The following is a 27,858-nucleotide window of genomic DNA, read 5'->3' on the forward strand; positions in this document are numbered from 1 at the left end:
AAGGCTGAAGTTAAGGAGAAATGTTCCTTCTTCAGGTCCTTTTGTGCTGGTACAGAGGCTGTGTGCAGAGTCACCACTAATGAGACAGTTCACTCATTTGGTTGCCAACATCCACCTCAGCTTGATTCCTGTTCTGCACAGTCAGAGCCACTGAAAATCTCACCATTTCCCTTTGAAAATAGGCTGCTGGCTGGCAGTACGGGCTTGTCTACACACGGAGTTAATCCAGAATAGCTATTATGCTTTAAATCCACACTCTACCTTAATCTGAATTAATTTTCAAGTGTAGACAAGCCCTTTGAGTGTGTGTTTGTGGGGCCATGATTGTCACAGTGCACGGTCTAGTTTTCTCTCATCTGAAATGTAGCTTTGTACCAGGAAAGAACATCTAATCTATTCCATTTCCTTAGAAGGTAAAGAAGGCTGTTAAACGAGCAATGAATCTTTCCCAGCAATACAACCCAGCTCCTTATGAAATCCCTTCTCTCCAGTTAGTAAGAATCATTAGGATTCTTGAGCCTAGTCGGCACTAGACCAGTGGCTCTCAACCTGTCCAGACTGTACCCCTTTCAGGATTGGTCGTGCACACCCCAAGTTACATCTCACTTAAAAACGATTTGCTTACAAACTCAGATAGGAGAATACAAAAGTGTCACAGCCACCCTGTTACTGAACAGCTGCTGACTTTCTCATTTTTATTAGCTAATTCTAAAATAAACCAATTGGAATATAAATATTGTACGTACATTTCCATGTATAGTACATAGAGCAGTAGGAACAAGTCATCGGCTGTATGAAATTTTAGTTTGTACTGACTTCCCTGGTGCTTTCTATGTAGCCTGCTGCAAAGCTAGGGAAACATCTAGGTGACCTGATGCACCCCCTGGCAGACCTCCGCGGACCCGGAGGGGTCCATGTTCCCCGGCTGAGAACCAGCACTAGCAATCACGTTGTGAGAAAAGCTCTCCGCCAGCACAGCTCCCCCGGTAACCGCTCCTATGCCGGCAGAAAAGGGCTATTGCCGCTGGTGCAGCCCAGCGGGTGAATTCAGCTGTTCCGGCGACAGGGCTGTTTTGCCATTATAACAGCACCTCCGCTCAGGCTGCTGCCAGCCTAGCGCTCTCCCCCCCGCTGGCAGGGCGGAGCTGACCTGGCTCGTGTTTCCCCGCTCAGGAAAGGCTCCCGGTGCTGGAGGCGATTTCCCAGCGAGCCGCAGAGCCCGGCCCAGGGAAGCGGACCCGCAGCTACAGCAGGGCGGACTGTTCCTTCCCTCCCCCCGCAGCCGCAGCCTGCTGGGTCACGGCCACGGAGCCTTTCCATGCGGTGCCCCGTGGGGCTCTCCCTGCCGGGGCGAGCCGGGCGCTGTGCGCAGGGCCCCGCGCCGGGGGAGCCCGGCTGGGCTGGGCTGGGCGGGAGCCGGCCGAGCGCAGCGCCCCCTGCCGCGCACACAGTGAGCGGGGCCGCCGGGCAGCGGGGACACAGCGCAGCCCACGGGCGCCGCGGCTCCAGGCGGGAACCCCTCCGGCCGCGCGCACCTGCCCGGCCACGCCTCTCCCCCGGAACCGGCCGCCCAATGGCCGGCCTGGCCGTGACGGAACCGCTGTCCAATGGGCGGTGCCGCTCGGGCGCGAGGGGGCGGGGCCGCCGCCGCTGTCCAATGGGCGGGCAGGGGGCGGGGCCGCAGGGCGGGAGGCGGCCGGCGGGTGGCCCGGTGCCTGGCAGTGCCGCCCCGCACCCCGCGCCGCGCGCACCATGGAGCCGCCGCTCTCCTCGCCCGGCGGGCCGGCGCTGCCCGTGTGGAAGCGGGAGATCCTGGAGCGGAAGCGGGCCAAGCTGGCGGGGCCGCCCGCGGGCGGGGAGCCGGGGCCGGAGCCGGGCGGCGGGGGCGCGGCGGGCCCGGCGCCCCCGGAGGAGCGGCTGGTGCTGGCCGACAGCCTGGGCCCGCTGCGCGAGAACCCCTTCATGCGGCTGGAGAGCGAGCGGCGGCGGCTGCGGCAGGGGCTGCCCGGGGGCGGGCGGCGGGGCGCGGGGCGGCCGCTGCAGGAGCTGCTGGAGCTGTACAGCGCCGTGCCCGGCATCCGCACCATCCGCGCCGACAACATCCTCATCATCGAGTCCCAGCCCGACGCCGCCGCCGCCTGCTTCGCGGCCGGGGAGGGCGCCCGGGACCCGCCGCCTGCCGCCTCGCCGCGGGGCCGCGACCCGCTCCGGGACCTGCTGGCCCGCAAGGGCTCGGCGCTCACCGAGATCCGCGCCGCCCAGGTCTTCGTCTACGAGCCGGTGGAGCCCGGCCAGGCCGGCAGGGTCAGCCGCCTGCTGCAGAAGTTTGACCAGTGGCCGCGGGGCCGGCGGCGTCGGAGCAGAGACGCGGAGCCAAACTCCCCTGTCAGCCCCCCAGCCCGGCCGGCCCCGGACTCCCCGGCCAGCGCCGCCGCCCCCCGGCCACTCCCGGCCCCGGGCTCCCCGGTCAGCGCTGCAGCCCCCCAGCGGGTCCCAGGCCCTCCGGCTAGCCCCCCAAACCGCCGGGCCCCGGGCTCCCCAGTCAGCACCCCTACCCCCCGTCCCATCCCAGGCCCTCTGACCAGCCCCCCAAACCGGCGGGCCCCGGGCTCCCCAGTCAGCACCCCTACCCCCTGTCCCATCCCAGGCCCTCCGGCCAGCCCCCCAAACCGCCGGGCCCCGGGCTCCCCAGTCAGCGCTGCAGCCCCCCGTCCCATCCCAGACCCTCCAGCCAGCCCCCCAAACCGGCGGGCCCCGGGCTCCCCGGTCAGAGGTGCAGCCCCCCAGCGGGTCCCAGGCTCTCCGGCCAGCCCCCCAAACCAGCGGGCCCTGGGCTCCCCGGTCAGCACCGCTGCCCCCCAGCCGATCCCAGGTCCTCCGGCCAGCCCCCCAAACAGGCAGGCCCCGGGCTCCCCGGTCAGCGCTGCAGCCCCCCCGAGCACCTCCCAGGCCAGCGGCTTCCTGCACAAGATCGGCTCCAACTCCTTCACTGTCACTCCCCGGGGTCTGCGGCCAGGCAGCTGTGCCGCACTCACCAATGGCCCCTTGGAGCCCAGTGCCAGCCCAGGGGACAGGAGCCCGCATGCTAAGGTGCCTCCGGTGCCATCGCCAAGCGTTTCCCTTGCCAGAGACAACACGAGGCCAAAGCCGGAGAGGAGCAAAGAGATCCAGCCACCCCAATCCAGTGCCACCCCCAGCCCTCTCCAGCCGCTCTCTGCATCTGTCCTCAGGGATGGGGGCTCCTTTGAGATCCGCCCAGCCCCCAAGCCAGACCTGGCCGCCATCCCTGCCCATGATCTCCAAGCACAGGCCCTGGCCAATCTGCGCCTGAACTCACGGAATTCCTTCCTCTTCGTGCCCCGCCGTGGCGGGGGACACTGTCTGACAGAGCCTTCAGGGGCCCTGTCACCCTTGAAGCCTGAGTGTGAGCAACAGGGGGAGCCCATAACCCCCCCACAGGCCCCTCAAGAGCTCTTGGTGCCTGTGACTTACATTGATGATGATATTGTGGAGCTGGACGCTGGGGGCCTGCCCCAGGAGATGGGCCCAGATGCAGGACTGAAGGACTCAGAGCAGCCCCAAGAAGCTACCTCAGCCCTGGGGATGGAGGCTTCTGCTATACCCCTGTATAGACCCCATCCTGCCTCCTCTGCCCTGCAGCAGAGAGGCAGCAATACGTTCACCATAGTGCCCAAAAGGAAGCCACCCAACTCTGGGGTGGAGGTCGACAGTGGAGCCAGCAGAACCCAGCAATCAGAAGAGGAAGACAATGAGGAAAGCAGAAGCAAGGGCAAAACCTTGAGGAGCCCTGATGCGCCCCAACTGGATCTTGGGCCACTGCTTAAAAAGCGCTATCCCACCGTGAATGAGATTGAGGTGATCGGCGGCTACTTGTCCCTGGAGAGGTCCTGCATGAGCAAGATGGGCTGTCGCCGCAAAAAGGTAACCTGACGGGAGTGCCAAGGGCAGCTCTGCTCGGAAATGTGACTCCAGGCCGTCCCCATGTGTATCAGGCTCATGGTCCCAGCTGCTGTGTGTGTGGTAGGAAGGCGACAGAAGTGGTAACAGCTTCTGCTCCTGTTAGCCTTGTGAAGCCGGCACAGCCCTTGGGAGACTGAGAAGGGTTCTGTTCCATTACGTGCATCCTCAGAATGGGAGGCAGCCCTTGGGGTGTGCTACAGTCACGTTTCAGAGCAAGACTGCATTTCAGATGTTGTCCTTTAAACAGAACGAATTGAGAACGTTCACGAGAATGAGTAGAAAGTGGAGGTGTGTCAGATGGCTAGGTGGGTTGAACCTAACTTTTTTTTCCCATTACTGCGTGCAGTGGCTAATGTGCACTGTAGCTCTGCACTTCCCTCCATGTGTTCACTACCTAGCTGCTGTTCTGTGTAATGAGGCGACACAAACTTGGCTTCTTGTCTGAGTTAATGAGGTCTTGTTAGTGGCTCAGGGATTAGTAGGGCCACACTAGGCAGAGCTTTGGGATGTCAGCAGCAGCTTAACTCCTCTTGAAATTAGACCCCCCTGTGCCTTTTGTTTAGGATGGAATCTGTGTACAGCTTTGAATAACTCCAAGAAATACACATGCCAGTTTGGACTGCTGTCAAATGGCTTTCAAAGACACAGTGACTGCCAGTTCTTCTCACCATTTGGGAGCTGACTTTGCTCTTGTGAGGCTGGGATTCAGAATCGTGCTTTGTGCATATTTATGCACGTGTAACAGGCATAGTTATATTGATGTAATCGTCTAGACAGAGGAGCAGGCTTGAACTGTTACAGCATCTAATACTAAAATACATTGTTGTATTGCCTAGTAGTAAAGAGCTTATAATGCCACTGACTTGTAGGTTTGAAACATGACACTAAATGCCTTTTGTCTCTACCAAACCAAAGTGGGAATTACAGCAGGAATACATCGCGTTAGCTAAACCTCTAACCCTAACACAGACTTAGAGGGAAATAATCCACAGGGTGGCCCAAGCAGGTGTAATATTTAGAGGAAACTTCTGAACTGGATGAATTGAATGTGGAAAGTTGGCTAGGGAGTACAGCCACTTTGGTCTTTGTCACTGTTTAATGTTCATTGTGCTGGACAGCGTACGGTGGCACAAACTTATCAGCTTACAGAAGACTTAGGAACTTTAAAGGGACCTAACAAAGTTCAATGAATGGACAGCAGAATGACATGAAACTCACTGTTGATAAATGCAAAGTAACATGTACTGGAGGGAATAACCTGAACTATTCAGACACAGAGCTAGTCTCTAAATTAACAACTCAGGAGAGAGCTCAGTGAATATCTCTGCTTAATGTACAGTGGCAGTCAAAAAAGCAAACTAGCTGATGTACAAAACATGCTAGAAAATGATACCTAAAGGCAATGCAGTAGTCTCAGAAGTCAATAATATGCCCTTATGTGGAATGTTTGCAGTAAAGTAAGCTTACGCCCTGCTGCAAATGTTTAGTAGAGGCAGGGGTAGTCAATAGGTGGACCACGGGCCAAATCTAGACTGCCAGATGCTTTTGAACAGTCCTCAAAATCTTTTTATTTACTTATTGTTATTGTCTCTGGAGTCTGGACCTTGACCAAGAAATTTGGACCTTGACAAAAAATAGTTGACTGTCCTTGCCCTGAGGGGTTGAGAACCCCTGAATTAGAGGATGGGGGTGGGTGCCTCAGAGATGGTGATAAAATTGACAAGGCCTAGAGAGACTTACTTATGGTTAGAGACTGACAAGACTGGGATTGAAGAAGAGAGGAATAAAGGGGTCGTGAAAGGGGCATAAAACAAAGCATAGGAGAGAGGGTCAATCAGGCACTCCAGTTTACCCTTTCCTAATACAAGAACAAAGGGACATATGGTGAAATTGAAAGGGAATAAATGTATATCAGGAAATAACTTTCATAATGCATAGCTAGCCTGTGGAACTCCCTACCACAATACAGTATCGAAACAAAGCATGTACAAGGATTTGGAAAAGGACTGAGTACTTATATGGATAATGAGAACCGCCAGGGATAACTTTAATGTGTTAAACTCTCCTGCTTCATGACATAAGCTAACCAGTACCAGAAATTTTCCCTGTGGACAAGCTATTTCATAATCTCTTCCCCCCAGCCCCCTCTGGGGATCCTTTACACCAGGGGTCTCAAACATGCGGCCCACGGGCCGCATGCGGCCCGCGGAGCTCTTCCCTGCGGCCCGCGGAGCTCCCCAGGGGAGCTCCGCAGGGGCCCCCAAGAGAAAAGCGGAGGGTCCCGCCTCCGCCCCTCTCCTGGAGCCTCGGCGCATAGAGCGCCGAGTCTCCGTCCGAGCGCCTGAGCCCCGCCCCGATCCGAGCCGCGTGGGGAGGGGGCGGGGCTGGGAGCTCTGGGCTGAGCGCTGCGCTCGGCGTGGAGCTCCCAGCCCCGACCCCTCACCACGCGGCTCTGAGCGGGACCGCCGGAGACGCGCTCGGGTAAGGGGGGGGGGAAAGCGGGACCCACCGGGGCCGGGCTGGGGGGGGGGAAGGGAAGCGCTCAGGGCTGGGGCAGAGGATTAGGGTGCGGGGGGATGAGGGCTCTGGCTGGGGCTGAGGATTAGGGTGCAGGGTCCTAGTGCCTGCCCTCCGCCAGTACTGGCAAGGCAGGCTTCCCTTACCCTGAGCCTCTCCAACCCCAAACCCTCAGCCCCAGCCAGAGCCCTCATTCCCCCCGCACCCTAATCCTCAGCCCCAGCCCTGAGCACCCCCACATCATGAACCCCTCATCCCCCTGCACCCTAATCCTCAGCCCCAGCCAGAGCCCTCATCCCCCCACACCCTAATCCTCTGCCCCAGCCCTGAGCACCCCCACATCATGAACCCCTCATCCCCCCGCACCCTAATCCTCTGCCCCAGCCCTGAGCGCCCCCACATCATGAACCCCTCATCCACAGCCCTCACCCCACACTCCAAACCTCTTCCCTAGCCCTGAGCCCCCTCGCATCATGAACCCCTCATCCCACAGCCCAACCCTCTTCCCTAGCCCTGAGCCCCCTCGCATCATGAACCCCTCATCCACAGCCCTCACCCCACAGCCCAACCCTCTTCCCTAGCCCTGAGCCCCCTCCTGCATCATGTACCCCTCGCCCTCAGCCCCACAGCCCTCACCCCTGCACTCCCTCCTATCCCCAAACTCCGTCCCAAAGCCTGCACCCCCACCCCCTGCCGCAGCCTGGAGCCTGCATCGAGCACAGAGCCTGCATCCAGACCCCCTCCCCCACCCAAACTCCCTCCCAGAGCCTTAGGCAGTAAATCTAAGTGCGTGTTTTGTCCTTTGAGTGAGGTGCATTACTGAGTGTATATATTTATTAAAACTGCGCGCGCTTAGGGGAGGAGGTGGAGAAGAGACAGGGCAGGGGCGGGGCCTCATGGAAGGGGTGGATTGGGGGTGGGGCCAGGGGCAGCAAGGGGGCGTGTCAGTGATGCGGCCCTCGGGCCAATGCACTAGTCCTCATGCGGCCCTCGGGGTCATTTGAGTTTGAGACCCCTGCTTTACACCTTCCTCTGAAGCATGTACTGCTAGCCACTGTCAGACAGGATACATGGCTGTACAGATCACTGATCTGGACTGGTCATTTCTGTGTTCCTATGAATGTATGTGGTGTCTAGATCTTGGAGGTTTCTGCTGTTGACAGTTGAGTTATCAGCGAGTTTTGGCTCTTTGCTTTTGATGACTACAAACTAGCAGTGTATCTGAACAAGAGCAAACCTCCATCTCTGCTGCTAACTTACCAGTAAGGAGGTTGCTCACAAGACAGTTGTGTCAACTTTATCACTTGCAGTTTATGGAAGAACAATTTATTTCTTTAGATGCATAAGCTCCATTCCTCGGTGCCACCCATAAACATTGACAAAGGACTGGATGTAGCTAGAGCCACCTGAGCTCTCACCCTCCTTACCAGGGAAGGGGGGAAATGTGCTTTGTACTCTGCCCAGGAGGTTAACAAATCCAAGCTGAGGCTGCTGCAAGTCCCAAAATTTGAGCCCCTGTCAACAGCTCCCTCTCATTTATATTGAAGGAGCGCAGCACCTCTGATCTCAGCTCTGGCTGTGTATTACAGGGGGGAGAGTGCATCTCAGCACCTTGTGTACCAGTGGATTCCTCACCATGGGCTATGGAGAGCTGTATTTTCTTGGTTCTTGCTGCTTTTTCAGGAGTCCTGGCTTTCCATGGACTGGAGGTCTGTAAAAGCAGTAGGAAATAAACAGAAAGAACCAGCTTAGCTGCTGCTTCTGCGGGACACATAGCTACATAGGAGTCAACCGGAGTCACCTTGGGGGCTGGTGCAAGAAGGGCAGCATTGTGTACAAGGAGAGAGGCCTGAGCAGGGGAGAGGAACAGAGCAGTCAGCAGTGGGAGATGTTTCACCAAGGCCAAAACTATTACCACGCTAAAAGTACCCAGATATGTTCCCAGTATTCCCCTCGCACGTAAGCAACTACTGTTGCTGCCACAGGGCTGTTACTTTTCATTCAGAGTCGTGAAGGTTGGGGGTGGTGTATACTGTGGAGAACCCTTAATTATACAGCAGAGACCTATAGATAGAAACAGAAGCCCACACCACTGTCCTCTCGTGGTTTAGAGGACAGGTTGTCTCAATATAGTCCCTTTCCTGGCAGTAGTTTGGTTCCATGTCTAGCATGCGCCTTCTCCTGGTCCCTGTAGTGCTTTGAACACGTCATAGATCTGCACTGTGTCACTGGTGCCTGTGGTAAGCATTCCTTGGCACCATGGGCATGCATGTTTGCATGTCCAATGTCATGTCTTCTCCCTTTGTAGGAACTTACAGACTGATCAAATTGCCTCTTGATCTTTTCTTAGATCTTGAGCTCTCTGCTCCTCTCATTGTCCTGTGGATCTTGAATCATTTTTGTAGCTCCTCTCAGCACGCTTTCCCGGTTTTCAACACACTAGAAGTAAGGCTGTTTTAGTCATGGGTATTTTTAGTAAAAATCATGAACCGGTCACAGACAGTAAACAAAAATTCACGGCCCATGACCTGTCCATGACTTTTACTATATACGCCTAACTAAAACCTGGGTGGGGGGGCCGCGGGTGCTCTGCGGGGAATGGTCCGGGAGCACCATGGGTGCTGGAGGAGGGATCCCGGGTGCTGCGGGGGAGGGCAGTGGCCTGGGACCCCCACTGGTGCTGGGGGGTTGGCAGGGCTGGCAGGGGCTCTGGGTGTCCCTGCAGCTCCTAAGCGGCAGAGGGGTCAGGGGGCTCCACAAGCACCGGCTGCGCAGCTCCCATTGGCTGGGAGCCACAGCCAATGGGAGCTGCAGGGGCAGGGCCTGCAGGCGCCCGCGCGCCCCTCCACCTAGGAGCTGCAGGGCCATGCCAGTGGCAGCCGGGGAGCCCCCCACCCTAAGGTCTCCCTGCATCTCCCAACCTCTAGCCCTGAGCCCCTTCTCACATACACCCAAACTGCTGCTGCTGGCCAGGGGCTACCCAAGCTGGGCGTCCCCTGAGCCAGCACCAGCCACTGCAGAAGTCATGGAAAGTCACAGAATCCAAGACTTCCTTGAGAGACTCGCAGCCTTAACTTTAAGGAATGGGCACAAGGCCTGGACGTGGTTTCTAGGAATGCAGGTAGAGTGACTTCCTTTTTAACAACTTATAGTAAACGTGATCACAGTGAAATTCTGCTTTTCCAGTGAATGGTTTGTGTAGGAAAAGTCCTTCTCCAGGAGCGGAGCCTCTCTCTGACTTTGAAGTGATATATTTTTTCCTGGTAAACGTGCCCTTCCGTGTGTCAGCTGTGTTCGCCATACAATCTGACAGAGCTGTTTGTTTAGTGTTAGGTTTAGTTTAATGAGTGATACTGAAGCAGTAAGAATGGGGCCTGCATTACAGTGCCCGCTGTGGAATGTGCAGACACAGGCATGGATCTGCAGAGTGCCTAGAATCTCAACAGCCTGGGTCCTGCTCTGACGTGTTTTACAGTCAGATTTGTGATTAGCTGGTCTCGTTCCACTTGCTGGCTGCTAGGAGACTGAGTACCCTTCCTTGTTGCCACGCTGTCATCCAGGCCCAAAGATGGCAGAGTGCAGTGCTCAGCTGAGAATTAGACCACCCTTTCTCTTCCTGCCCCAGACTGGGGGGCGGGAAGGGGGGATTTACCCAGGGGCTTGTTTATCTGCAGTTCTGTTTTTCTCCTGATTCCATAGAGCTTGTTCTCCTGAAATAAAGGCTGAGGCCTGTGAGATGACCCTACAATAACACATGTGTCGTTTTGGGTGCCGCGAATGTGCAGGATCTGGCACACGCGAGTTGTTTCCTGTTCCTGTGCACGGGTCCTTTAGGCCTTACCCAGGCAGTTCCGAAGTGCAGCAAACGATTTTAGAGTTGGATGTTTCAACCCCACTTGGCTCTACTTGAGCCCTCATGGCTTTAGGATGCAATGTACCAAAGTGCCACGTGGCAAGTATCCTCCATCTGAAACCACAAGTCGGGCTGTCTGCTCATCCAGCCGGCTCACCTGTGAGAGGCTATGGCGAGGAGCAGACTGTGTGTGCTGGCTGAGAGGGGAATTAACTAACTTGATTATTCTGGCAGGCCGGGGGGCAGAGGCTTATGTGGTGGTCTCCTGTCCTTAGCAGGTGGCTTGTCCTTTCAGTATAGGGTGTCTCAGCATGCCTGGGGCCTGGAAGTGGTACAAGGACCTAAACAGACTAGCGGGCTGTTCCGAGAATGGCAACTTCAGGAGGGAGAGCTGGGCTTCACTGCAGGGTGTGGGCCCTCTGGGCTTTGCAGGGAAGGGAGGGATATTGAATATCAAATACCTAGGAGATAGTGGGGTAAAACCTATCCCCAGTGAGCTCATGTGACCCAGTCTCTCTCTCAGGCTGGTCATCTGCCAAAGCCAAGATACAAATCTAGGTTTCTCTCAAGCACCTGATCGTTGTGTCATGTCTGTGCTAGTTGGCAGCAAGGATTGCAGGCTGCTTAAGAAAGGGGGAGGCCTCTGTGGGAGGGGGATGCTAGTCTTGGTTTGAAGTTTTCCTTTTTCCTCTGGCTGCGAGGCTGCCTGTAGGTCGTGGTGTAGAACCTGCTGTGTGTTCAGAGATTCGTGTCTCCAGCTCTGGAGCTGCGCCCTGAGTCTTAGGAGGTGCCTGGTCCCCAGTGAGCATCCAGTGCGCAGGGGTACTGTTGGAGCGCCTGTCTCTAGCTGTGCACCAGGCCATTTGAGGCTTGGTAAGTGATGAGCAGGACTCGGATGGTTGGAGAGCCAGCAGAGGTCTCAGCGTTAGTGTGGCTTGCTCTGTTCTGCTTTGCATAATGCGGAGCTTGCGGCATTGGATGAGTTGCAGCCAGGTACAAATACAAGAGTGAGATCCTTCGGCTATGAAACTATCTAAACCCAGTGCTTTCCTGCTGCTGCTTGTGAAGGGCTCTTCTTGGTGATAGTCTCCCTGCAGACATGCATGTCACATTCCAACCTGCTGCATTTTCTAATGTCACTGCGCTGCTTAAAACGTGGTATGCAAATATCCATTTAGAATTAAAAGGCTATTCAACAAAAATGCTCCCCTTCATGGAGTGAGGAACAAGCATTTTAAGGACCATGCCATGTAACCCTGCTCAGAGCAGGTCTGCCCAACGGTGCTTCGACAGTCAGTCTGCCCTTCAATTGCTCTACCACAGTGGTTCTCAGACTGGGGGTTGGGACCCCAACGTGGGTTGCAACCTCATTTTAATGGGGTCACCAGGGCTGGCGTTAGACCTACTGGGGCCAAAGCCCGAGCCCCACTGGCTGGGCAGCAGGGCTCAGGCCAGGGCAGCGGCTCGGGCGGGTATAGGCTTCGGTCCCCTCTCCTGGGGCCATGCAGTCATTGTTGTTGTCAGAAGGGGGTTGTGGTGCAGTGACGTTTTAGAACTGCTGCTCTACCAGGTACCCCCAGCAGAACTGAATCAGTGGGACATGCGGGAGCTGTCGTCCCGGCCAGGTGCTGGCAGCCACAAATGAAGCACCGTTGTGCAGACCTGCTCTGAGCAGAGTTACGTGACATGGTTCTTAAAACACTGGTGGCTTCCTGGAGTCCTTCCTGCAGCTCGTAACGCCAGTGGAGCTGAACCGTTGTTAGCAGTGTTCCCTCCAACCCTAGTGTACGTGTCCCCCTCTGCATGATGGCGCCTCACTGAGGGCGATATGAAATGTGACCTGCTCCAGGAATGGATTCCTACCATTGCTCTGCTGCCTTGCAGGCTCCAGTAAAGCTGACTACGGTTCCTGTTACTGCTGGGAAGAACACACCTACCGCCTGCAGGGACAAGGCGGTGATAAACACCAGGGCAAGAAGTGGATTGTAAAGCGGAGTGATGAATGGGCTCTGTGGTCAAAGTCCTGTTTCAGGAGAGATCCAGTCCCGGGTGGGCAGACTCCTGCTTTGCTGATCTCTGTCATCTTAGCCAGTAACACCAGCTGTGGGTGTGTAACTGCAGTGTAGACACCCTCTGAGTGCCTTTCCCAGACCCAAAGGAGCGCTCTGCGTCGCTTGAAAGCTTCTCTCTCTCACCCACCTCGTCCCTCTTAGTCAGTAGTGAGCCAGATGCCTTCTCGCAGGAGCAGCCGCTCTCCCCACTCTGCGCTAGTGCTGCTGTTCCTAGATTGTGATGAGAGATGGGAGAGTTCATGAAACAGGCACCATGCTGCAAACCACAGCCAGCCCCTGGCTCTTGGGCCTAGGGCACAGTGGGAGCGGTGCACTCTGCCTTGGTTGGCTTGGAGGCTGGAGAGGAGAGGAAAGGGGGTATGTCGCTGTGCTCGCTCCCCTCTGCCAGAAGGAGGGTTACTGCAGCCCCAGGAGTAGCCTTGGGAAAACACCCCTCTAATAAGGAGCAATTAAGATGACTGTCTGCGTTCTATAAGAAGGGCTCTTGCCCTTGATCTGCCCACAACGCCCTTCTCTCTGCCTGCCCCGCGAGGAGCTGTTACACTAACAGGAGGCTTCTCTTTCGCACGGGCAACTTGTGATGCTCACTGTGGCTCAGCAAGACCCTGAGGCAAGAGCTGGCTTGGAGTGGGGATTGAAAGGCCCTGGGGCTGCTGGATTCCATCTAAAAATATCTCTGATCTGTGTCCTTAATCCCTGTGCTGGATCAGACCCTCCCGCTGTTGGAAGAGGTTGGCGCGCCCGCTTCAAGTGCTCCATTTAACTTGTTTTTTACAGAATTTCTCTCCAGTCCCTGGTACCGGCCCTCCCCAGGGGGCTCAGAATCCCTGCATTGGCATGAGTGCAGGCAAAGTAGGAACCTCTTCCTTGCCATCTGCGCATGTAGGAAACAAAGTCAGAGGTTCAACAAAACCCATAGCTCTTATGTCAGCAAAGAAAACCTGAATGCAACTGCTGCAGGGCTGTCTTAGTCTGCGGCTAGCTCCAGTGTGTTGCTGCTGGTCAGCCTCTACAAGTGCAGCAGGGTGAACACTGACCTACTGAAAAACAACCGTTATAAAAGCCAAATTCCTGCTCCTGTGCAGTGGGATGAGGACATGCTACTAAGCTGCAGTATAATCCCTGGGCGGGCCGCATGTGTGTGGCTAGCTGTTCCTGGAGAAGTGAAACCTTTATCAGCCGCACCTTATGTCTTGGGGGAGATCCTGGGTAAAGATAAAGACAGTTTGAATCAATGAGATTCCTGGTCTGCTCTCAGTCCTTTTCATTTGTATTGGGCATGCCACAGGGAGTGCCATTCTCTTGGCCGAGAGCCGAGCGCTATTAGCCTGCAGTCAGCTGAGCGAGGCCTCTCACAGGTTCTGTTCTGAGACTCACCGCTAGATTTCATAAGCAAACGCCTCAAGAAAACCGTATGGCCCGCGGCTGAAGCAGCAGGTCTGAGGACACACCTGGGAGCTTCCAATGCAACTTGGGAGACTCATTGCCTTCCCCATTAGGGAAGCATCTTTTTGTTTTTTTTGTAGAACAAACATCCAGCACATCGATTCTGGAAACTCTCCAGCGAGATTAGTCTATTATTGCCGCTCTCTAAACCTCTTTTTGAGGGAACCCTCTTTCAAAATGCTGAGACCCCGGCACCTGTCTCCTTCAGTTCTGAACACTAGGAGAAGCTCCTTTACAGGATAGGAAGGGGATTCTGTTCCCAGTATTTCCTAGAACACAGGAGGCCTCTATTCCATTCCAGGTCTGAGAAGGCTCAGGCTCATCTATAGATGAAAGGTCAGAATGGTGACCCTCTTAGTCTCCTTCACCGTAAAGGAGCTGTTTGGGGTTGTGTTCTTCCTTATACCCATCAGCCCAGCACACGTGGAGTACCTCAGACTGGTCCACAAGTCAGGATCCTCCTTTACCGGTACAGAGATCTCCACTTCAGGCCTGTCTATGGCATCAAGAGTCTTGGGGCTTGTCCGCACTTGAAAGTTCATTTGGATTAACATTGGGTGTGAAGTGTTGGTGCCATAGTTATTCCAGAATAACTCCATGTGTGGACAGGCTCCTGGCCAGGATAGCAGTTCACTCTGCATTTGGATGAGATCTGTTGTTTGGAAGTGGGGAAGGGGAGGTGTTGGTGCAACTTGCAGACATTACCTACATTAAACGGGTAAGTTACTAACTCAGCTGCTGAAGACATTGGTGCAGTTTCCTTCCTGCAGATCTGCAGGGGAGTTAATCATTCTCCCGAGGCGTGGTGAATAGCTACGCTGCCTCACGCTTGCCCGATGGAGCTGTGAGGCTGTTGGAACACAGCCTGGGCTGATGATTGAGAGTGTGCTGAGTTCTGGAAGAACTCCTACTTCCTGATGCCCTCGATGCCTCTCTCCTTGCACTGCCTCTTCTCACCCGGAATTTGAAACTCTTCCCTTACGTGGAGTTTAATATTTCGAGTCCGGGTGCCTTCCTCCCATCTGCCATGTGCTTCAGTGTATTGATTACACCGAGCAGCTTTGTAAGGGGAGATTCTCTCGTTGAGCAGCATGGCATGGGAACCGGCGTCTGATCCTACAGACACTCTCCTCTGTCAGCCGCCCAGCGCTCCCTGGCATGCTAGCCAGGGTAAATTTTGGGGTTACTCTATGCAGGTAGAAACACTGACGCTCAACTGATGGGGCCAAAGAGTGTTAGTCACTGAGCAGAACTTGCCTTGGCAGACTCCTGTGGGATGGCATCATAGGAGCCTAGCACGGAGTAACTAACTTCACACTCGCCCCTTCCCTGCCTCAGCAAAGAGTAGGACAGGAAAATGCTTGTCCAGCGTTACTGGTAAAATAATCCAGGAAGAGCCCTTGCAGGGCCCTGAAGTGGCTGCTGGAGGTGCGGGCCTAGTGATGCAACCTGCAACCTGTGATGGTAGAACCGGTTCCAGGCTCCCCTTTCCCCACATTACTGTGGGCTTCCACCAGCTAAGACACGGAGCCTGGGTTTTCAATCTAGAATGAGATTGAACCATCTGTCCTGTCTTCTGTGTTTGAATCTGGAAGGGTTTAAATCTTGTGACAGCTGTTCTTAGATCCCCCTTCTAGTTGGGCAAAACCCCTTTCCAAGAAGGTAGAGAGCCATACTCTGGATGGCTCTCCTGGGACCATTGCAAATGCTCTGCTACCACAGGGCTGCTCCTAGGGATGTAAAACTCCCGGCTTCTCCAAGGCGGTTCCAGGCTTCCATAGATGAGGTTCTACCAGCACTTGGCTGCTCTATAATCACCATACTTGTGTCATCACCTGTCATGGTAACACAACCTCCCTGAGGCCTTCTGACAAGTAACCCCGGGAGGACTAACCTCAGTGTCTCTAGTCTGCATGAAAACCTTCTTGGCATGTGTCACAGACCAGACCCTGGGACTCCATGCCCCAGCCTCATAACCAGTCTCTTGAGAATGACCTGTTTAGTGTGCTGGGTCCTTTCGGCACCAGCAATCCCTGTTCTCTGCAGCGAATCCCGCCCAGCTAGGCTCCTGCTGGAGGCTTGTACTGTGCTCCTTCCAGGAGCAGTGCTCTCAGGGAGCATTTACCATGACACAGGCAGCCTTTTCAAAACCAAGGTACCTGTTTGTTAGTCACCTGGTTACATAATGTGATTGCCTGTCTGTGCCACAGAAGGACTGAGGTTAAGTCATAGTCCATCCATAGTCAAACCAGTGCCATCGTGAGCTGGCCAAGCTGTGATGGACTCCATCTCCTGCTCTCTCCCTTGTCAGTCTTCTCAGGGTTTTCTGCTGTTAGGTGTGGCTGGTTCACTCATTGGTTGTTTTTCTCGCTGGATGCTCTGTTGATTTGGGGTCTGTTTCAGCCAGTTGTTTTGTGACCCTGTTCATTCCCTCCAGACAGCCAGGTGACACCCCAGACCTCCTGGCAGCTGCGCTGTTTAAGTAGGAAACTTAAACTTTTTTCCACAATGCAAAGTGCAGAGGGAAACTGAGGCACACCTAGGATTCGTACAGATACTTGAGAAAATTCTCGTTTTGTCACAGGTTCCGGTGTGATTCACAATGGGACTGCATTGTCCCTGGCTGCTGAGCAAGTAGGTGGCATGGCAGGCTGGTGTCAGTGAAGGCTCCCATGTAGTTACATGCCCATACGTACAGAGCTGTCTGTTCTCAGATGCTTTGTTCTCGGGTTTGGCACCTGCCCTTGCTCTGTCACGCGTTGCCATCCAGCTGGCAGGAGCTGACACAGTGTTGAAGTGGGGAGTCTGGAACTGAGAATTTGGATCAGTACCTCCCCCTTCGGTTCTGTTTGTACTGCACCTCTGAACAGTCCGGAGCCCCTGTCCATCTGCAAGAGAAGGCTTCGTAGGGGAGTAGGTGCAGAAAGCCAGGCTGGAATCGTGGTGGTATCTGGACTTTCCATGACATGGCTCCAAACGGCTTCCCCTGCAAAAAGCCCAAGTAACAGAATACACTCCCCTGCTGCCACAGCTCTGAGATAATGGACAGCTTTCACTGCAGACCTGCTTGTGAGACTGAGTCACTGCCCTGCTTAGCACTGGACCAGGTGGGTGAGGTAATAGTCCAGTAAAAGATAACTTCTGTGGGTGAGAGAGACGAGTTTTCCAGCTTGCGCAGAGCTGACACGGCTCTGCCACTGCTCAGCACTGTCAGTACCGGTGAGGGATTGTGGTTCCTGCCTCTGGAGAAGCATGTCCCATCCTCCGTCCCATCCCTGGACTAGCAGGTTTAAACTAGCTGACTAGATTTCAAAGCAACCCTAAAGCTTCTTCAGACGTTATCTCCTGAAGTGTTGGCCTGCTTCGGAGCAGCTGCTAGCTGTCCCTGGTTAGACCTGGATTCAGAATCCCATATGGAGCTGTGAGATGTAGTAAACGTGCCGAATGTTACGTTTTGTGCAGCCCATGCAGTGGACTGGCGAATGCCTGAGCAGACCGTAAAGCTGAGGCTTGGGCAGGGCGGCTGTGACACACCCTGCCTAGAATTAACACTGAAGTGTGGTTGGGACCCTGGTGCGTTCACCCGTTCAGCACTGCCCCAAACCATGGGGCTGGATTTCTTCATAGATTAAAAATTGTTGTTGGATCCATGTGTGTCTGTTATGCTGCCTGCAGGCACAACCTACGCCTCCTTGGGATCAGACTGTGCTCTGTTCTCAGTACTTTGGAAACCTTGGCGAGTAAACAGGTTACTTGCCATGGATACAAACGTCACATGGCTTACCAGCACCGTGTGCCTCCCTGAGAGCCCTGCCTCATTCTCACCACTCAGTGGCGGACGGCTTCCATCCCTGCATGAAGCATTACTGCTCAGACATGTTTCTGTCTAGGACATGGCGTTTGTGGCATGGGGCTGGGTAAAGTAATTGGTGAAATGAAACATTGAGACATCAGCACCTGCAGTTAAGATATAAGAGTAGAACTTGAGTCAGCTACACCAGCTGTGGAGCACCGTTCTGCTCCCTTCTGCTAATGGTGCCTCAGCAACAGGGGGTTTCACAGCTGAAATGCACAGACTGGTGCGCTCCTGTGCCTAGGCCCTGAGTACATTTGCCCTGGGAATAGAATGAAGCAAGCTGGCTGCTGGTGCCTTTCGACTTCGCTTCTGAAGCCTGCGTATCCCAGGCAGAGGCTAGCTAGAGGCTTTCCGTTGTGATTCCACGATCTAGAATCCGCTTCCTGCATCACTGCTGTGTGTGTGAACACCTTGTGAAGAATGTGAGCTGTTCTCTCCCCAGTCCCACCTTTCCTGGGGGTGTAAGGCTCTGAGATAAGCCTGCACGGACACTCCCTTTTTTCTTTCTAGCCATAATGTAGCCATCGTGAGCAAACTGCAGAAGGATAACTTTATTGCTAGACACCTGCGGCCAGGGGGAAGAGATCACACTGTTCTTGGAAATACTGTCTGCAGCTCCCAGTTTAACAAATAGATTTACAGTCTCTGCTTTAGAAGGCCCAGTAAGACTCCGGGGGCCGGCAGTGCTGTACACTAGAGTAATCTCTGCTCTGTGCGCCAAGCATGCTGCACACCCCAGCCTACCTAGTAGTCATGGTATGGTGCTGTGCTGGCTGAGTGCTACCCACAATGGGGAGCTGCACAGGGGGCTCCTCTTTTGGAGAGGCCAGTAGCAGGGTCAGGGTTGTCTCTTGCTCTCATCTGTTCAGTCCTGTTTCCTTGAGCAGCAGCTGGAATGCGCTGAGCACAGGCAGGCCGCCTTGGCCGCAATAGGGAACTGCCACCCCTGTCCCGCCTCTTTGGTTCTCTTCAGGGTCCCAGAGACTCTGGCTTTGCTCATTGCACCTGCTTGACGCACAGCCCGTCTGTGAGAGCCCGTTCGGAGCACATGGAGCCACTTTGCCTACACAGGTGAGCTTGAATCTTAACCTCCCCTATCCCCAGTGACTTTCTGCGGGGCTACCTGTGCTGTGGCCACACTTGCCCTGGAGTTGATCCTGCTCACTGACCTTCCATAACAGGCGTGTGGGCAGGAATCCAACGCCCTGGGTTGGAGGAAGGTCAAAGCAGCTAGGCTGTGCCTGGCTGCCAAAATGCTGCTCAGCTGGCCAGAAGCAGAAACATGTTGCAACACGGGAAAGTCCCAAGTCTGGTAATGACTCCCAGGAGCCGATGGTGTGAATGCAGGTGCCTGGGGAAGTCATTCTGCTCTTAGCCCTTAAGGGTGAATGTCAGGCCCTGGCCATCAGGCTGCTTGCATGTGTGTACAGTGAGTGCCCAGCATTCCCTCAACCTCATCTTCCACTTACTGGCTGCTGTTTCCCCGGGGTCAGGAACCCTTCTGAACCCTAACAAGGCTCTCTCCCAGCGGAATCAGCCCTACCGTTCCTTGAGCCTAATTGTGAAGGGCCCCACTGCTACCAGCTCCATCCATCTCCCTAAGACCATCTGCTTCCTGGAGGATTTGAGTGTCCCTCCAGTCCACTCCGTCTCTGAGGACTGCCCCACCACAGGCCTGTATCTCGGCAGTTCTCGCACATGAAGCTGTGGCAGGGCAAGTGTAGCACTGGGGTGGGAAGCAACAAGCGAAACCAGGTGCTGCTGGTGTGGTGTGTGCGGCGATTGCCTCTCCTAACTGATAGGGCTGTAAGGGGTGATTGGAAGTGGCTCTCCGAGGACCGGATTCTTTGATGGGTGAAGGTTCTGGCGCTCTGCCAGACGAGGAGGGGTATTAACCGGGTGTCCTGCCCAAATTCCAACTCTGATCATTGGGCTGACTTAAACTTCCTCTCCTTCCATTGGGGTTGGTGCTCTCTGCTCTCAGTTCGGTGGGGGAGCGTTGCCCTGTGTGGCTGTGCTGCTCACGGGCGAGAGGAGGAAAGCTCGCGTCTGTGGAGCTTGTCAGCTGCTCTGGCACTTCCAGAGCGGAGACGCTGGGGAGCAAGGGTCAGGATTACGTCAGGGGATCTCATGGATTAACTGAGCTGGAGGGCAGGGTTTAGGGGAATACACTGGGAACTGAATGAGCTTGTTTACATAGCACTGTTCGTGGGTGAGCAGCTGCAGCGCCAAGCCCAGTCCTGCGCAGTGAGGCCACTGTTTGTTCTGCATGGGTGGCTCGGAGCTTCTCAGCGGGGTTGGAGGGGAGCCCCTCCGGGTTCCGTAATGTGGCTCGTTCGCCGTGCATTGCTAGTCACCCTGCATGCTGTAACGGACACTAGTGAGGTGGCATTAGACACCCTGTCTGCGTGGAGGTCTCTCTCTGGGGTAACTGCATTGTCTGTGTTACCCTAATGCAGATGGGCCGCACCTGCCCCAGTGGGGCTGGGTCATGCGGTAACATGGCAGTTAGCTGGGGCAGCCTGCCCGTACGAGGGGTGTGGTGTGCACCACCCTCGGTGGGCTCCAGTGCAGGAAGAGAGGAACCCCCAGGCTCCCAAAGCAAAGGTTGGCCAGCACCGTTCGTCTTGCAGAGCAATCCCTGTCTGTCGCTAGGGCTCAGCTCCGAAGAGTCCTGCCGCCTGAGGTGAAGGGGAACCAGTCAGCCTAGTGTCCAGTCCAGGCAGTCCTGCCGGACGCGCCTGCCCACCCCCAGCCTCAGGGCGGCTCAGGAAATCTTCATGTTCTGCTGCTTTCCGCTTACTCCTTGGGTTCTGCCCTCCGCATGAACCCGCTCTGCCCCCCGCGCTACTTACTGCTCCTCGCCTAATGTCGACTATGCCCCCGAGGTGACGCCCTGGGGCCCTCCCTGAAAGCGCCCCAGGAACAGCCCCGGTCCCCGGAGTGCTGCAGCTGTGGGTGTTCTTGGCCACTGTTTCCTCTCTCCTCAGTGTTCTTTAGGCCACTTAGGGCACCTTCAGTCTTGCACAAAGTGGCTTGGCACCTTGGCTAGTCTGTCTGCAGCTGTTCTTTCAACATGGAATTATGCTCGGATTTGTTCAGCTGCCTTCCAACAGAGTCGGTGTCCTGTCCTTGCCAGCTCCAGGTTAACCGCTGGAGCCTGGCACCGCTCCTCCCCTTGGGATCCAGCATGTTCAGGAGCAACGCTGGCCAAGCCTCAGGTGCTAACTCACTGGATCTCTGAGCAGCCGGATTGTGGGGTAGGGCTCTGGAGCGTCTTAGGATCACTGAACCCAAATGTGGGATGGAAAATGCCCGTCTCCAGGCCAGTGCAGGATTGTTCTGGGGCACAGCTCCTAGTGTGGGAACTGTGGTACCCCGCTGTGCTATCCTGGATCTACTCGGGCCATCTAGTCCGTCTCCTGCCACTGCCAATGGCCAAGTGCTGAAGCAGGAGGGTTCCCATCCCTTCCCAAACATCTGCTTGTCATAACTGGCTGAATGTCAATAGCGGATGTTTTATTCTAGCTCCTTCCTTTTCCCATGCCCCAGTGAGAGGCTATCTGGTCCCTGCTCAGGGCCTCCTTTAGCACACCTGTTTACAATTGCTGTTTGTGCCTGGGGAGACTGGGTACGTGTTGCTGGTTAGCACGGGGACCAGCCTCATGATGCCAGACTCTGGGTACACCAATGCCATCCCCTCCCCTTCAATACCTTCACCCCCAGGCTCCAGGGGTCAGTCAGCTATTTTGGGCAGCCGTGATTCCTGTGCTGTGGGGCGAGGTGGAGGGGCTCCCCGTGGACAAAGACCTGGCATGTTTGGTTCTGACCTCACCGCTCCCACGCCCTGGCTGCAGGTGGCATGTTAGGGTGCAGAGGGGCACATCAGACGTGGAAGGGGCAGCAGCTGTTGCAGGCTGTGCTCAACTATCCCCAGCAGCAGTGGGGTCCCCAGGGGACTGACGCCAGCTAGTGGGGGTTCGGGTAACCCCCAGGCTGCTCTGCCCGGGGCGGGGGCAGAGAATCGGGAACTGGAACTGCGGGTTGGTCTCACCTCTCCCGGAGGCTGGGGGGGTGGGTGGGGAGCCATCCGGTGCCAGAGGCTGCCCTAGGCTCAGGCAGAGCCAGTCAAGCCCTGCCCTGCTCTCCCTGGGGCTCCTTCAGCCCAGCAGGGAAGGGGTAACAGGTGCTGGGGGTGCTCCTGGCCCATATCGGAGCTGCCCTGGGCTGAGGGGAGGCAGTTGGGGGGAGGCACTGCCCCCCCTCCCCCAATAGCTACAGAGATGATTAGAACACTTCAGCTTAGAAACCTGAGTGCAGCTAGGGAGCTGTCCTTGTGACCAGTCTCCGGGCAGGTTGCCCTGCTTGCCTGGAATGGCTGAGCGGGGATGGACTCTCGCTATCAGCTGGCTGCCAGCTGGTGCCTGCTGCGCTTCCAGAGCGGCATATCCCACGTAGCTTCCCAAGGGGCAGAGCCTCTGCTGGGCGCACTAGCCTACGAAGGCCAGGGCAGCCTGCCCTCCATGGAGTGGCCCTCATGCCACCGCAGCTGGAAGCTGCTTTCTCCATTCTCAAACCTTGCTGGGAAGATGCAGGTGCCTCTGGTGTCCCGTGCTGGCTCAGGCTAAGAACGGGAAGGGCAAGGCTGGTGTCGTGGGAGGAAAGGGGGGGTGCCAGCCTATCGCCTGCTCTTACTGGCTAGCAGTAAGGTCCCCTCCTTGCCCCCATGGCTGCTATGATTGGGGCAGGGATCTCAGCTGCATCCGGGCCTCTCTTTTGAGATCCCCGCCCCATGAACAGCTCTGGTCATTGCTGCTGGGAGCAGGAGCAGAGATAATTGGATCAGACTCTTAGTGCTTCCTCTGCTGCCCAGAACTGCATTGGGGAAACTGACCAGAGCCGCCTGTGGGCACGTTGGGGACCAGCCGTGCAGCGGGTCTCACTGGGTTCTAGCCAGCAGTTTGGCCTGGCAGGAGCTGCCAGCCTCCCCTTCCAGGCAAGGGCATTGTTGGGCTCTGATTGCGAAGGATGTGGCCATTTCCCCATTGCTCACTGGGCTGGCAGAGCCAGGGAGCTCCTCATCCTGCAGTTGGACAGGCCTGTGGGGCCTCAGCTGCCACGTTGGGGACAGGGAGGGTGAGAAGTGGGGGAGACAGGTACCGTTTGGTGGGCGTTACCCTGGGGCTCTGTTCATGGCTGGGTCCTTTTCCAGCCTTGCTGTGGGTCCTGCGTGTGATGGGGCAGTTGAGTGCCTGGGTGGAGACGAGGTCCCAGGCTTCTCTGTGGTGAGTTGCCCTGGATGTGGCATGTGCAGTTGCTGTGAGAAGGGGTTGAGGGAGCTGTAGGTGTCTGTCTCTGGAGTTCAGACCCCTCTGTGGCCGGGGGTGACTCTGTGCTGTGGGAGCTGAGCCCCCTGTGCGTGGGGAGGCACTTCCTGATGTTTGGAGCAGGGGGGCTGCTCCCTTGTGTCGAGGCAGGGCCTGTGGAGGGTGGGGGGGGGGAGTCCCAGAGGACTGGGTTGCTGCAGTGCACTGCATGCGAGCCCCCCGGCCAGAGCAATCTGTAGGGGGAAGGGATGCTCCTTGCAGGGAGCTCTGAAGTGATGCTGGGATTTGAAGGGTGGGTTTGACCCAGAACCTGTTTGGTGCTCTGGGGCCTGGCTTGATCTGAGGGCTTCCTCCTTGGTGGTACCATGACAGGCGAGGAGCCCGCGCGCGCTGAGAGCCCCTGGCCCAGGGAAGGGGAGCGGGAAGCCCAGGAGGGGACTCTGGGCTGCACATCCTGCTCCAGTTTGCTCTCTGCCCTTTAGATAGTGCTGTGAAGCTGGGAGGGTCTGTGGGCGAGTCGGGGGTCAGGTGCATCTTAAACCAGGAGCAAAGTCAGAGCACCTGTCCTGGCACTTTGCTGGCAGCAACCAGGCTGAGCCGGGGTGGGTAGTGGCGGCTCTGTGGCCTGGTTCCCAATGCCTCTCCTTGCTCTTCTCCAGATGAAGATCTCTTTCAGTGAGACGAGCCTGCAGACCACGTTTGAGTACCCTTCCGAGAGCTCGCTGGTGGAGGAGGAGGAGGAGGAAGAGTCTGCCTCAGAAGTGGAGGACGACGAGGAGGACAAGCCCCCTTCCCTGTTCATTCCACGCCCGACCTGCACCATGCACGCCAACGTGCCCAGCTCAGGTGAGCCGGGCAATCTGTCACCAGCCTGTTCCTGCTCCAGACCTGCCTACGGGCAGGCTGAGCTGGCAGTGCTGGCGCCTGGGGACACCAGGGTTTAGGCAGCACCCACTTGGCGTCGGTGCTCTGCAGCCAACCCAGCAGGACTGACCCCGCCCCCAGATCAAGGCAGGTTGGGGAGCAGCTATAGGCAAATGGCTGCAGGGCTCCGGAAGTCCCTGAGAGCAGCCTAGCAGGAGTGGGTGTTAAAAGGAATTTAATGTGGACAAGGCCCAAACAGGGGGAGGGGAGTCCCAAGCTCCTCCCCCTTGAGTGGATTGTGCCGTGTCAGCGCTTGCCCTGCTGCTCCCCCTCTGGGTGTAACTGCAGGGACATCTGCAGCCACTAGACCCGGGCAGAGCCCCACCCTAGGGGCCCAGGCCTCCACTAGCCCCCCTGACAGGAGCCTGGCAGTGAATCCTCTTCCCGAGTGGGTTGGGTGACGTGCCCAGAGGAAATCCCCCTTTTGGGGGAGGGGGGGAGCAGCTGGCTGGCTGCTGGGGTCCTGCTCTGGTCAGTAGCTCGGACGTGTCTGTGTCTCCTCCATGCAGGTTTCTCCAGCTACACTCCAAAGCACTCCGTGGAGTTCAGCAAGTGGCAGGAGCAGGAATACGAGGAGCAGCCTGCCAGTGCGGCCGGGCCCCTCCTGAAAGAGGCCAATCCCCCGGGAAACCAGGTCATGGTGAGCGTTCTGAGCAGAGGTGGGCGGGAGTGAGTGGGGGGTATGTGGGGTCACGTGCCCCCCCCCCGATTGCTCAGTCACATTGTGTGGCGGGGGCCCCTCCCTGCAGGGCTGGTGAGCTGCGCTGGGCAGGCAGAGGCAGGATGAACAGCTTGGGGGGGGGGGCTGCTTTCCAGGAGGGGCAGACTGCGGGTGAGGGGGGCGTGACTGCTGTCCTGGGGTTGTGCCCACCTCACAATCAGCAGGCACGGGTTGTCTGTGGTTCAGAGCAGTGCTTTCCTGAGCCCATTTCTTGTGGTCCGGCTCTTGGCCGAGCACTGAAGTGCTGCCGCCAGCTGGGACGCAGAGGAGAGGGGGAGATCCTTCCGCGCCGAAACACTGCGTTGTGGAGCAGAACCAAGGGTCAGATGCTTCCGCTGCAGCCAGTGGCCTCCCGCTGCCTGTGTGCATAGGGGAGACTAATGCAGCTATCAGCTTGCGTGCCTCCCTCTGGGGACTGATAAAGCACGTTCAGCCTAGAACTGGGGCCTGGCCATCGGCCACTGCCGTCCCAAAGCATGGGCACCCCCGGCCATAGGACTAGCAAGGCTTCCGCTCCCCAACTCCTCTCTTCTCTCCTGTAGCTTACCCCGGCCGATCACCGTGGCCTCTCAGACTTCAGCAGTGAGCCTGCCCTGTACTTCTGACTCCTGGGCCATTGCACCTGCAGCACTCCTGCCGAGCAGAGAACCGGGCAGCTTCCCCTGTGTTCTGTTCTCAGCGTCCTCGGCTGCGCTTCGTGGGATGGAGACTTTCTGAAGCCCCACAGAAACGGGCTGCTGGCCCCAGCCCACTCCACCTTGTCCCTGCAGGGGACTCGATGGCTCTGGGCATTTCGGGAGAATATTTGCACTGGATTCTGGGGGACACCTGCTAGTTCCAAAGTAGCTGACGTGTTCTGCCAGTGGCCTTACACATTCCTCCTTCAAGAGCAGCTGCCAATAGACTTCTGAGAGTGACTTAGTAAGAGCAAGTCTCTAGCTCCTTTCTCCAGCCAGAGTGGGCTCTAGAAAGGCTTGGAGACTCTTCTCAGTGTGGAAAGTCTCTGCGGTGTGAGCACTGAGGGATCTCCAGGGCCGTCTGCGAATCGGGTTAGCAGTTGGACCCAGGAAAGCAGCTGTGGTCTGGGAGCTGCATGGCAACAGGAGCCACTGCTGCCACTTTGGTGTTCAGCTTGGAGGCTGTTGGAGGTTAATAGCTAAGTCCCAGGCCAAGCATGTTTCTGGGCCTGATCCGCAACTGTTGTGGGCCAATGAGGCAGCCTCGTTGGCCGAAAGGGGTGGTGCACACACTGGGGGTGAAGTGTGGTAGGAGAAGGGGCAAATTGTTCTCTGCTGCAGATCAGTAGGAGAATGATGGATAAAAGCTGGAGTGTCCCCAGCCTACAATGCTGGTTTGCTCCCTATGGGCAGCTGGACCTGCATAACTTGGCCCCTTGAAAATGTTCCCAAGCACTGGCGATAGCTTTGATCTTCCTAGCTCAGCTCTTGGTGTCCCAGGCTCTAAGCACGGTCACTCTGCTGTGGTTCGCCTGTTCTCCACGGAGCTGTGGTTGGCTTGTGAACCTGAATGCCATGTCCTGGGCCCGAGCCATGTCCCGTGCCTGTGCTCCCGGCCCCGGGGCAGACTCAGAATGGAGAGCTCACCTGCTTTCCAAGTCAAACTGCCCTGTTAAATCTGCACCTGGCCTTTCTCACTCCTCTGCTCCAACGTGCAAAAGGGCCATTCCTCTGCTTGCTTCCACAGGGGCCTGAACAAGGAATATGCTGTTCTCTAGGGGGTTTATAATTCCCCTTCACTAACTGGTAATGCAGGCCAATATGCAATGCAGTCTGCTAGGCTCTCACTGCTGGTGGACAAGTCTCTAGTACTGGAGACTCGGGGTCAGAATAGCGCTCTCTGTAAATGACCAATGTTCGTGAGCTGCTAATGGGACTTGTGCTCCTGGGATTAAAGGAAATGTGGCCAGCACAGAGCTAGCCAATTTGGGCATTGTGAACGGGAGGGCGGTTTCTGAGCCCGCCACCTCCTCCAAAGGACCACGCTCCTGTCTTTTTTTGATTTAAATCTACTGATTTGTTTGTCTGACTGTGTCCAATCAAGTTGTCTCTGATTGTGTCTGAATGGAAAATCCTTTGTGTACCTTGCACTTGCCTTGATAATAGTGTGTACAAAGCAGAAGGGGAGGGTGTGTGTCTGTCCCTCTGGCATTCATGGCCAGAGGTTTGGCGGTGCCAGCCCCCTGCCCCCAGTGACCTAACTGGGAACTGCTACTTCTGAAAACTCAACTGCTCCCCTGACACTTTGCCAGGTTTGCTGGAGGAGCCTGGGACCCCCCCCCCCATTTCTGCCATTGTAACACTTTGTGCTTCCAAATTGGATGAAAGGACCCATGTGACTCTCACGTGTGGTGGTGCCTGGTGATTTGTACTTTGGAATTACAGAAATTCAAAAGAACTTTCTTGGTGGTTTGATAAATGGGATAAATTTGTAAGTATCATGGCAGTGAGCCAGGCCTCGGTGCTGATGGTTGTCCCTGCTAGCCAGGGTGAGGTGTTCAGTGAAATACACACACTGCTGAGGTAAGAGCAGGAACCTGAGACTCTCTTCATTCTCAAAGGGTATTGGGGAGGGGGGGCAGCATATGCTATTGTCAGTGGGGGCCCCCAAGCCATTTAGGAGGAGGAGTGGGAATTCTTACCGGATGCACCCTGGTCCAGCTGCCAAACCCTAAGCCTGCAGATGTGCAGGTAATTAGCCACCTGCTGTGCTGCTGGCAATGGACAGCGGAGCCTTTCCCCATAGGCCAGAAGAGCAGAGGAGGGTTTTGGGGGAGTTAGTGACCTGGGGAGGATCTTTGAAGGGGCTGGAAAGATCACCAGGCCGGACCTCCAGAGCTGAGTTCAGAGCCCCCTGGTTCCACACCTGCAGCGCAGAGGGTCTGCAGCTGGTGCCGAGAAGGAATGCGGGATGACTGGTGAGCAGGGTGAGGAAAGGAGCAGATTTACCTGGCCCAGGGGGGAGAAAAACAGGAACTGTGGTGCTGGCCCAAACCCTGAACTTGCCTCCTTTGTGTCACACCCTCCAACTCTTCCCCTGTCTCCTGCTTCCCACACAGTCACTCTTCACCGTGTGGAAAGGGGAGTCCCACGGAGAGCTGGGACAGCATAAACCAGTGGCTTTCAAACTGGGGTACATGACCT

At 56.3% G+C, this 27,858-nt stretch overlaps 1 protein-coding gene across 1 annotated transcript; it reads left to right on the top strand.

The window, feature by feature from the left end:
- Positions 1–1,752: 1,752 nt before the first annotated feature.
- TPRN (taperin) lies at positions 1,753–27,112 on the top strand. Its single transcript, XM_044993095.1, has 4 exons — positions 1,753–3,942; positions 23,712–23,898; positions 24,486–24,616; positions 25,240–27,112. Exons 1-4 carry the CDS (start codon positions 1,753–1,755, stop codon positions 25,300–25,302), a joined length of 2,571 nt encoding a protein of 856 aa, XP_044849030.1. The 3' UTR covers positions 25,303–27,112.
- The last annotated feature ends 746 nt before the right edge of the window (positions 27,113–27,858 follow it).

The sequence above is a fragment of the Mauremys mutica genome, chromosome 18, assembly GCF_020497125.1.
Source record: "Mauremys mutica isolate MM-2020 ecotype Southern chromosome 18, ASM2049712v1, whole genome shotgun sequence".
Lineage (NCBI taxonomy): Eukaryota > Metazoa > Chordata > Testudines > Geoemydidae > Mauremys > Mauremys mutica.